The following is a 12,034-nucleotide window of genomic DNA, read 5'->3' as shown; positions in this document are numbered from 1 at the left end:
TTTCTCATCTGCAAAATGAGCATGTTGGACTAGATTGCTTCTTAGGTCCCTTCCAGCTCTTGATCTACGATCCTATGACCTGGGTTCAAATATCACCTCTAACATACATGACCCTGGAGACCTAACAAACTCCATGGTTTCCTCATTTAAAAAGGAATCCGTTGCACTATATGACCTCTGAGATACCTTCAAGCTCTAGATCTTTAGGGGACTAGTGAGAGCACAATGGGTATGAATCAAAAGGCCTTTCCCCCCACTTCTTTATTGGCTCTGGCTAGAATAAACTCCCTAATTCACTGTTTCTCAAAGAAACATGTCACCTCCCAGAGAAACACTCAGGAGGACGCTTCAGCTGAAAGGACTAAGAAACCTACGCCTGTGCTCACCTGCCAGGTCATCAAGGTTTTCCAGCTAAGAACACAGTTCACATTAGAGATGAAGTGAAACAGGTACAGCAATTCAGCTTAGTGTCTTTGCCTTTATTTAAAGTACAGTTGGTGTAATCAGTTATTGTTTTATTACATTTTATATCTTTGTTAAGCATCTCTTTTGTGGTAGAAGAAACCAATAGCTTGTCTACAACTGATACTTTGTACTTCTAATCTAGTGGAAGTGTGTTAAAATTTAAAAACCTATTTTTTAAGTTTCTCTAGAAATATTAAGAAATATTTCATCAGTCTAAACCCTTTCCAGACTTTTCCCTCTGGGAAAAGGGGAAGAACAAAGACTATGGCCTTCCTTTGAAATGGAGTGAGAATGATAATCAAATTTAACCTCTGTCCAGATGTCGATAGGACTTCCCACTCTTCTCTTTTAAAATTCAAGGTTGAGATACTTATCCATGGGAAGAACTCTTAAGAGATGTGGCCCAGGAAGGAAATGAGTAGTGACTACTCTGGAATAGTTACCCCCAACTCTATTTTAACATACTATGATCTTTTCCTTGTTTAAGATACCTAAAATTATCTTGGGGCAAAGAGTTATGTTACAGGGCAACAGGGTCTATGCCACTTTGAAAACCTCTCTCTCTCCTAGAAATGTCTTGGACATAAATTAATGTTAAATACAATAAAATTATTTCTGGTAGATTTCGATCTAAACAGAAGAGTAGAATATTAGTATTAGTATTTTTTTTTCTTCAACAATCCTTTTCAGTGACCATCCCAGACATAAGCTATACTTAAGCTCTGTTATAAAGATTTTCCAAAGGATTCTGGAGAGGAAGTATTATGAGGCAGGAGGTGTGAGAAAATCCTGATTTCCCTCTCTTTGGGGTCAGTTTCACCACCAGGATAAATCTCATTGGCTTGAGCTCAGAGTAATAAGCTTTTTGTGGCAGAAGACCCTTTCCCAATTCAGGCTCTGGGTGAGATCTTGGGGGCCTCTCCAATATTGGAGGGGTTGAATTCAATTAACTACAAGTGCTTAATGCCTTTCTGGAAGCTCCACAAATGCTTGGAGTTGATTTGGGTTTGATTTTTTTCTCTGTCCTATCCTTGAGCAGTTTAGTCTTCCGTTTGTAATGCTCTATGGTCTTTCAGAGATTCACTGGAAAAAACAGGATGATGTTTTTGTTAGAAGGACCTCTGGAAATTTTGCGAAATTATCCATCTATATACATTGCCAGGGATCTGCTTTATGGGCTGAAGGGATCCATGGGACAAAGTTTCACTCAAGATAGTTTGGCTTTTTACCTGTGAGTTGAAGGGTCACTTTCAATCCATCCTTAATCCCTGGTGGGAAAACTAAGTATTCTAAGAGCTCACTTGGGATTAGATTTTCATTCTGACAGGGAAATACTTTTTTCCCCTTTCCTTTTTAATCCCTGCTTTTGTTAGTTGTTTTAATTTTATTTATTCTTAATCGTTTGGGGTTAGGACAGGCCCTTAAAAGTACCATAGTGGTAGTAACCTATGAAAACTTCGTAAAAAATATCATTTGCTTCTTTGATTTTTGTAATTTTGTATTTAAGGGTGAGCATAATAACCCTTCAGGCCCACCAGCTAAAGTATATGTGAGCCCTCTCAAAATTAAGTGTAACAATGTTGGGGGTTAAAGGCTTGTGGGATAGGCCCTGGCCTTTCTGCCAGTACAGTAAAAAAGAAAAGCACTAAACCCTAATATTTTGTTCATTCTCATTTAGATTGTTTTCTGGTTATATATGATTTGGGACTACAGGGTTGGTTGCTCGAGACAAAGCATTTAGGTTTTTTTCTTCTAATTTATTTATCTTTAGTTTTCAACAGTCACTTCCATAAGATTTTGTTTGTTTGTTTGTTTTTGGTTAGGCAATGGGGTTAAGTGACTTGCCCAGGGTCACACAGCTAGTAAGCATTATGTGTCCGAGGCTGGATTTGAACTCAGGTCCTCCTGAATCCAGGGCCAGTGCTCTATCCACTGCGCCACCTAGCTGCCCCCACTTCCATAAGATTTTGAGCTTTAAATTTTCTCCCTCCCCAAGACAGCATACAATCTGATATAGGCTCTACATATACATTCTTATTAAACATTTTCTCATTAGTCATGATGCAAAGAACAATTAGAACTAATGGGAGGAACCACAAGAAAGAAGAAACAAAACAAAATAACAAAAGAAAAGGAGAGCAAATAGTATGCTTCCATTTGCATTCAGAATCCAAAGTTCTTTCTCTGGATCTGGAAAGCATTTTCCATCATGAGTCTTTTGGAGTTGTCTAAGATCCCTGCATTGCTGAGAAGGGCCAAGTCTATCAAAATCAGTCATCCCACAATGTGGCTGTTACCGGGTACAATGTTCTCCTGGTTCTGCTCACTTCACTCAGCGTCAGTTAATATAAATCTTTCCAGGTTTTTTTTAACAACATATTGTAGGATTATGATTCTTAATCCACTCCTGTTTTATGAGAGAGTTCATGCCATTCACATTCACAGTTATGATTACCCCCTACTTGTGCTTTTTTCTCCTCTTTCTCCCGTTCCCTCCTCACTAGAGGTTTGCTTTCAACCACTGCCTCCCTCAGTCTGCCCTCCCTTCTATCAGCCTCCTTCCTTTTCTTCCCCTTCCCCTTACTACTTCTTCCTTCCCTTCTATCCATCCCCTCCCTTTTCTTTCCCCTTTCTCCTCCTATTTCCTGTATGGCAAGTTAGATTTCTATACCTAAATGATTATGTTATTTCTTCTTTGAGCCAAATCTGATGAGAGTAAGATTCAAACAATGCTCATCTCCCTCCCTTCTTTCTCCTTACTGTAATAGGTTTCTGTCTTTTTCATGTGATGTAATTTACCCTTGTCTGCCTTCTCCTTACCACTTCTCCCAAAACAATCTCTTTTCACCATTTAATTAGATCTTTTATCATCACATCAAAGTCAACTGATACCATGCCCTCTGTCCATGTATACCCCTTTTAAATGTTATAATAACAATACATTTCTCAAGAGTTACAGGGGAAGTGTCATCTTCCCTTGTAGGGATGACAAAGTACTTTAAACAAAAAGTCCCCTTACTGGCTGCAGAGCTGAAAAAGATGAATTTGTAAGACATACAAAAAGAGCTGAACTACCCCCATCTTCCTCTCTCTTCCTTTCTAGCTTTAAATTATGTCAGAATTGCTTTCAGAGTTGAGTCAGAAGAAAAGGATTCTAACTCTCCCACCCCTGGCCCCATGTCATCTAAAGCAAGTATCCTACATAGGCTAGCTTGGGCCTGGGTTTGGGCTGCTTCTTTTGTGCTTGTTTTTTCCTGATCATATATAAACAAGTACTTATCCTGAGAGGGACATATCCAGAGTTGGAAGTGACTTTGTGAATCAAAGAAACCAGGAGGGCTTGGGTTCAGTGAAAGTGATGGGTGGCAATAGCTGGACCTTAAACAGGCTGGTGGCAGGGGAGGAGTGCTTGAAGAAAGGGAGGTCCTGAATGAGGTAAGAGTGAATACCTTGGTGTCATCTAGAACATAGTAAAGGCTTAGCTTCAGGCAAAGATCCTTTCCCTTTCAAACTCTTGACTGGTTTTAGACCCTCTCAAGACTTATCAAATGAAGAACTAGCATTATTTACAAAGAAGGAACATTGGTAGTTTTCCTAATCATAACAGGAATCAAAAAAAGAATGCTCAACATCACTACTACTATTATTGGGAATTCTAGCTATAGTAGTAAAATTAGAAAAAAACTTAATGGAATAAGCACTGTCAAAGAGTAAGCAAAACTATTTCTCTTTACAAATAACATAATAGTTTTAAAAGAAAATACTAGAGAATCTAAAGGACAGCTAAATTGGCCAGTATTGGGCTTGGAACTAGCACACGTTTTTCTTCTTGAGTTCAAATCCAGCTTCAAGCACTTACTAGTAGCTATGTGACACCAGCAAGTCACATAACCCAGTTTGCCTGTTTCTCATCTGTAAAATGAGCTGGAGAAGGAAATAGCAAACCTTAAGATATCTTCAAAAAGAAAACCACAAAAAAGGGTCACCAAAAGACAGACTCAAATAAAACCACTCAACAACAAATGGAAGGACACATAAATTAGCCACCAAATGCACCAGCAACTCTAAATGCTACTAATTAAAAGAAAACAAGAAGAATGAGTAAGAAACACAAACTAAAATAACAACAAAACGCACCAAACGACTCGGTACCAACTTTAAATAAAGTTGCATATTAATAGTTAACATCACCCCAAACAACACCAGACTTCAAAATTAAAAACAAAGCGTTTTTTGGGAGAAAAAAAAACCACCGAAAACACAAAACACAGAAACATCAACAACAAAACTTAATTACGGTACACAAAAATACTTAAGACTGCAAAATAACAAATTATTTAAAAAACGCTTGACACAACAAAAACAAAGAGAATTAATAGCCAGCAATAACTCAAAAAAATATCTGAGAAACCACACCGCACCTCATTTTTCTTTTCTCTTCCAACAAAAAATAAAGAGCAACACGACAACCACTCAGCCTGTGTTCTCTTCCTCTCACCCCTCCCGAAGAAAGGGAAGAACGATCATCAATGGTATGTTACAACTGCTAATAAGCAGTGCCACAAACCAGCTTCACGCTCAGAAGAAAACACCACAGCTCCTCCTCGTGGTTGCCTCCGTGCTACACTTTCAGCCACAATTCTCTAGTAACACACTATAGAAATGATCCCTGAAAGTATAGTCTTAACTAACAACTTCCCGACGCACCCGCCACGGCCGACCCCGCACACTGTTCGCTCACGGCTACTTTTCCTTACCCTCCCGACTCCCACCCCAAACCCATGCGCCGCAACTTTCCGAACAAGCACGCGAAGGCGCAAGCCCCATACAGCTCATTCCCCTAGCCGGAAGCGGTCCAGGACCCCAAAAGCCTCACGAGTTCTAATTAGCATACTGCCTCCGGGCAGCCAATCACAAGCGGCAGCTGCTCTTCAACCCGGAACAACGGGCGCAGGTGAGGGTGGAGCTTCGAGTTCTCGCGTTGTTCTACAGAGAAATGCCGGGTCTATCGCTCAGCGGTCCCCCTAGGGCACTGCCCGGGTTATTAGTGAAGAGCAGCCTTTTGACGAAAACCGCAGGGAATCTACCCTGCAACTTAAAAATTAAACGCGTGTCCCACTTTGAAAAAATGTAGCCCTGACTGAGGCTTCATAAACGCCCCTCTTCTAAGAGCTTTATTTTCCGAATACCTCAAGATGTATCTCAGTCTTGGGACTCCAAAGGGACTTTTGAGAGGATTTAATTCACGTCCTTCATAGATAGGAAAACTGGGATCAAGAGGGGTTCGATGCAATTCAATTCTACAGACCTTTATGCCACTATGGGTCAGGGCTGTGCTAGGTAATAAGGATACACAAACCTGGAAAAAGGTCCCTTTCTCTCAAGAAAATTATATTCTACTGAAGGTAACAGCACATACCCATATAAGCAAATACAAAATGTATACAAAAATAGAGTGGGGTAAAACACAGCAATCAGAAAAAGGAGGAAAAATGGCTTTCCTGGAAAGGCTGGGGCTTCAGCTCAACCTTCAAGGTTGTCAGATTCTAAAAGGCTGGGATGAAAATGGAAAAGGTGAGGGAGACACTCTCTCTGAGAATGTAATAATGGGCCAACTAGTAGAAGCAGTTCACTATTTCCTGAGATAAGAGGAGTAGGAAATGACTGTTAAAAAAAAAAAACAACCCAAAAATTTCTCACAAAATGGAAGGAACAAAGGCTCACCCCTTAATGAAGCCTGTTCTGGGTCCTCTAAGAAATGTGACCTTTAAGAAGCTAAAGGATGAAATGGAAAGATCTAGGACTTGGAAACTCTTAGGTTTGAATCCAGGTCCCCAAATTTACTTTTTCTGAGCTTAGTTCCCTCATCTGTAAAAGGGGGTGGCAACATCTCAACTAAATCCTTGTCAGACTGCTGTGAAGATCAAAAAACATATGCTATAGTGACTACAGCAGCTATATTCTGAGGCATGTATCAGCTATTATCACTGTGCAGCCTCTCTCCCTGTTTATTGAGCTCTATGTCCAAGGAAGATGAATTTTAATGGTTTCTTCAAAATTAACTTCACTTCTGCCTTTAATGTGAATAATTACTGTTATTATTACACAAATAGAGAACTTTTACAATTTACAAAGATCTCTCTACTATCCAGTGTTTCAGTCCTGTGAAGGAGACAGGGTATATATTTTTATCCCCCTTCCACAAATGAAGAACCTGAAGATGTGATTTGTCAAGAGTTACAAAAGTAATAAATGTCAGAGTCTGAGTCCTCTTACTCCAAAATACTCTTTGCACTGGTCTTCCTCCCAGTCCAACGTAAGCTATATGAGGACAGGGGCTGTTGTATTTCCAAGGCCTGGCACATAGCAGACACTTGATAAATGCTTATTAATTGACTGACTGCTCTGTTGTCCCTCCTTACAAAGAAAGCCCAGATCTACTATGCACTAAAATCACTGAAAATCGTTTCTATTTTCTGCAAACAATATTATAAATGTTCACGTTACCTTTTCTGAATTCACCCTCATTTGAAGTACCCTTACTCCTACCCAAACTCACTCTTAAGTTTGTTCACCTCACTGACTGCCTAGCTCAATCCACTGTGCTCTCTAAAATCCTTCCTCTGTTTTCAAAAAACAAAACAAAACAAAAAAACTCACCCACATCCATGAATTCTCCAGCAAACCTTCTTTCCATCCTTGCTTTAATAGAAATCTAATCCTCTTCTGAGGATACCAAATGCCTTGCAATTCCCTCCATTGGTGGTTTCTTCTTTTACTCCCATACAACTCACAGGTCTAAGAAGAGGGGTAGGCATCCTCTTTGCTTTCCGTTGCTTCTTTAGGAACATGTCTACCATCATTCCTCAATGACCTTTTCTCTTTCAGGGTCCATTAAAATCCTATGTGCCACACTTTTTCCATCCTTGCTGTTATTTGTCAAGGAGTCTTTCAACAAACATTTATTAAGTATGGGCCACGCACTCTACTAAGAGCTTTCTTTGGGGAAATAAAGAAAAGTAAAAGACTGTCTCCGTTCTCACAAAGTTCACAGCTTAAACATGCAAACAACTTGAATTCTGCTTATGTACAAACAAGCTATATACTGAATATACTGGAAATAATCAACAGAGGGAAGGCACTAGAATTAAGAAGGATTGGGAAAAGCTTCCTAAGGAAGATGGGATTTGGGTTAGGACTTGAAGGAAGCTAGGGAAGCCAGGAGGTGGAGATGAGTATAGAGAGCATTCCAGGCGTGGAGGAGAGACAGAGAAAATGCCTGAAGTCCAGAAGGAGTGTTTTGTGTGGGGAACACCAAGAAGGCCAATGTCACTGGATTGAAGAGTATGTGGGGGAGGGGGAGGGTAAAAACTGTAAGAAGACTGGAAAGGGGTGTGTGTGTGTGTGTGTGTGTGTGTGTGTGTGTGTGTGTGTGTTATAAAGTGCTCTGAACAACAAAGAGAGGATTTTGTATTTGATTTGATTGATTTAGGGTTAGGGTTAGGGAGATGACAGGGAGTTACTAGGACATTAACCCCATTTTTGTACCTCTCTCTTCCTCTCTCTCCCTTCCCTTGCCATTATCCTGAGCGACAGACTTGCATTATTTATGCTGATGACTCCCTCTAGGAGTGTGGGCTGCATAATTCCTCATTTTCTTCACCTCCACTGACCAGATTCTACATTACACTTTATCACACACTTATATGGTCACGTACTAGACATTAGTCTATCTCAGGACTGCATCCTCTGGAAACACAAAAATGTTGGATAAGTATACATTGTTGCTGTCCTATGTCTGATATTCTGTGAAATGAACTTTAAAAGATGGATGTATATCTGACAAGAAAATCTGGGGAGGATGGGTATTCTAGAAGAAATGAAGGGACTAGCCAATGAGGGATCAGTACTTAAAGCCTGTTGAAAGCAAGGTAGGTACTGTTATTATCCCCATTTTTTTTTCCTTGGGGAAACTGAGGCAAACAGAGGTTAAGTAACTTCACCAGGGTCACACAGCTAATAAGTATCTGAGGCTAGATTTGAACTCACAAAGATGAGTTTTTCCTGACTCCAGGCCCTGCACTCTCTCTGATGGGGTGTTCAGACCCTAGCCCTAGTACTGTATCTCTCCCCAGCCCAAAGACCTATCTCTGGCAATAACTCATGAGTGGGCCTCAGTGAGGCAAACTATCTCTCCCTGTTACAAGAATAAGCTGACCTCTGTAGAATTTCCCTTGTATAAACAGGACTATCTTTTACCAACAGAACTATCATGTACTGATTCCCACAGTTACCATATGCAATCCAGAGGTCAACCTATAGACGTCAACTCCAGAGGCTATCATGTTACAGACCAAAAACACACCCCTTAGAAGCCCTAGTCCCCTAAGCCATGCCAGTAGTGAATGACGCCTGTGACCAAGGTACAGAAACTGTATGTTCACCACCTAATGAGCATACATGGCATACCACCCATTGAACTTTTTCTATATAAGTTTTAGATTCACCCCCATTAAGTTGCAAGTTCCCTAAGGAGCTCTGCTCGCTATATTAGCATTACAATAAACTTGTTGCCACTTGACTGGAAAACTTCTTGAGCCTGAGAATTCTTTCCAGATGACTTTGCCCTGTACTTCAATAATTTTGGGGTCCCTGTACCCCTAAACTACATCATTTCTACTGACTCAGAGGAAGCATAAGCAGACAGATATGGAAAGACAGTCATCCAAAGAAGGCAGCAGCTTCAGGGAGTATGACCCTTGAAGAGAGAAGGGTCCTCTATGCCCTCTGGAAAAGCAGTGAGCAGTTCAGCAGAAAGCTACATCTATGAAGACTTCTTAAAGACATAGGGACTTCCCAGGCCAGGCCAGGCCAGGATGTCTTTGCCACATATGTTCTCTACATGGGTGCCTCCCTCCTTTTGTACTTTAGGGTTAAACCCATTTTCCTGAGGGACTTGGAGTGTGCAAGGGGGCTATTACCCCCAGGGTTTAGAGAAATATTTTGCACTAATTATTCTTGTGATGCTTTTTCTAAAAGCTAATGAACTTCTAATGGTTCACTGATAATGGGGATCATACTGGTGGGGAAGCAGTAGCACTGGAAGCCATAGTGCTTCTAAGTCCCTGCGAGGAGAGAAGATTCTGTGGATCTTCGGGAAACCTGACATTTGAGTGCTAGTGTCCAGTTGGTTAAGTAGCCCCAGAAGGGTTGTAACATACACAAGAGAAGTTGTAGACATGGAACTCAAATGACCATCAAATCATTATTGGTTGTAAGAGGTAAGGGAAGGGAGAATTAAAAATGACCACAATTTTAAGAACATCAAAGGACAGCTGCACAGTCATGTCACAGATAGAAATGATAAAGTCAGACAGAGATCTCATGAACAGAATCAACATGATCTAGTAGATAAAGTCCTGGGTTGAAAGTCTCTTAAATCTGTGGTCAAATCCCACCTCATATACTTAATAACCATGTGACCCTGTGCAAGTCACTTAAATTCTGTAGACCTTAGCTCCCCATCTATAAAATAAGGGAGTTAGACTAGATCAGGTCTGTACAACATAAGGCCTGAGAGCTGCCTGCTGCCCACCAACGTGGCCTGAGGCCCGCGCAAGATAAAACTCTATGACCCCTTCTAGCTCTAAATCTATGATCTTAGGACTCCTATCTCCTTGAGTGCAGGCACGCTGTTTGGTGTTTAAAGCCTTTCACAATCAAGACTTACAGGTTATAGAGCCAATCTCTGCTGATAGGTATTGCCCAAAATCTTAGGGTACTTACTTGGATGGAACCCAACCCAACTAGAAAACTTTACAAAAAGTATCTAATTTAGGTGAATTCGGGCCCATTGTGTTTTACTCAAGCAGGCTTGGGTGGAGGCAGATTCCTTTGTCTAGATTGCCCAAGGCAGAGGGGAGGTCTGGGTAGAGATAAGTAAGAGTAACAAAATCAAAGTCAGGTCCCCCAGCTCCTCATTAGAATATGTCCACCCATTATTATAATACTCATTCTCTCATTGTTAACCAATCAGAGTTGATTTCTGTCTGTCAGGTACACCCACTCTTCCAAGAGCCTAAAAGTGCTGATTGGCTTCCATGATTCTTCTTTGGTTTAGGAGAGAAAGCCAAAAGACCCATCATTTTATTAATTATCTGCTATCCATAATTAATAAAATTATTAAATACCCAGAAACTATGTCTCTTGAATTTTTCATTTGTCATAGTTACTTCTCATGCCTCAAATGCATTCCTTCCTCACCTCTACATATTAGAATTCCTAGCTTTCTTCTAGGCTCAGGTCAAGTTGCACTTTTCCATGAAGCATTTCCTGATCTCCTAGTTGCTATTTCCTTCCTCCCCAAATTATGTTTTATTCTTTTCACTTTTGTCTTTGTATACCTAGCACAATGTCTGGCACATAATAAAAGCTTAAAAAATGCTTGTTGATTGACTTTGTCCAATTCTTCATGCTTTTCATACCTCTGTCTGAAGGAAATTTTTAGTTAACTTACCATCATTGATCTTCAGGAAGACTAAGAAAACTAAACCTGCAAATTACAGGGGTTTCTTATAGAGGAATTACGACTTACATGATAAAGTTAATAGAGATCAGATGTAGAATTTGAACCAGGTCTTCCCAGCTCTAAATCCGGCATTCTCATCTATTAGACCATACCACTTATAAAAAAGGGAAAAAAAATCATGATCTTTTTTCCCAAAGTTAAAGGAAAGCAGCAACTCAGTTTGTGTTCTGTGTTTGTTTGGTTTTTTACTCCAGGGAAAAGAACCATTATCAATAACAAATAGTTACATGAAACTGCCCTAACCCCAAATGACATCAAGTCACTCCTCATTTTTCTTCGATGAACAAAGTAAGGTAAAATGTCACGATATATCACTATGTATACATTTTCTTATCTTCCTGATTTTAAAATACTTTTATATCACCATAAAGTCTTCTAATATACCAGAGAACTCTATATTAGAAATAAAATGCCTTGGGAATCAATTACAGTATGATTTAGTTCTGCATGTCATTTTCAACTGATTTCAGCAGATGAAATGAATCCTATTTTCAGGGTTCATGGGAATCTTAGAGATCATCTAGTCCAATTCCGTCATTTTACAAATGAGGAAACTGAAGCCCAGAGAGGCCCATGGTCACTTGATACAGGCTTGCCACACTTGGCAAAGCTTCATTTAAAAACAAGTCACAGCATGTCTCTTAAAACCTATTTGAATAATATAGATTTGGTAGTCTAAAAAAATGTATCTCCAACCACATTTTACCAAGATTTTTAGTTCAGAATTTCCCAGGGAATTTCTTAGCACATAGTCTCTGATTTTGCCTCTATATTTTTATCTATCTATCTACTTATATTCCTAATCTTGTTTATTAACATCTCTATATTGTACTTACCTTTCTTCAGAATTTTTTTCACCTTAACATAGTTTCCTTGTTTGACATATTCATGGAACTGAGCTTCCAGAGAGTCATTCCTTAACGAACCAAGCTGTACAGGGCAGGGGAATGGAAGCTGAACAGCTCGTGACATTCTGTTCTC

At 39.9% G+C, this 12,034-nt stretch overlaps 1 protein-coding gene and 1 non-coding gene across 2 annotated transcripts in view; both read right to left on the bottom strand.

The window, feature by feature from the left end:
• TEX14 (testis expressed 14, intercellular bridge forming factor) overlaps positions 1–12,034 on the bottom strand; it is a 153,522-nt gene that overhangs the window by 114,051 nt on the left and 27,437 nt on the right. Inside the window, exon 2 of the mRNA XM_027870356.1 lies at positions 11,890–12,026. Within this exon, the coding sequence (XP_027726157.1) occupies positions 11,890–12,025 (136 nt within the window). The 5' untranslated portion in view covers position 12,026. The remainder of the gene's footprint in view (positions 1–11,889; positions 12,027–12,034) is intronic.
• Positions 4,934–5,150, bottom strand: LOC114049371. Its single transcript, XR_003569863.1, has one exon. It is a non-coding gene; the product is annotated as a small nucleolar RNA U3 (small nucleolar RNA).

Source organism: Vombatus ursinus, unplaced genomic scaffold, assembly GCF_900497805.2.
Source record: "Vombatus ursinus unplaced genomic scaffold, bare-nosed wombat genome assembly UNPS02014797.1, whole genome shotgun sequence".
Classification (NCBI taxonomy): Eukaryota; Metazoa; Chordata; class Mammalia; order Diprotodontia; family Vombatidae; genus Vombatus; species Vombatus ursinus.
The sequence above is the reverse complement of the archived record's forward strand: the minus strand, read 5'-3'. Positions and strand labels throughout refer to the sequence as shown.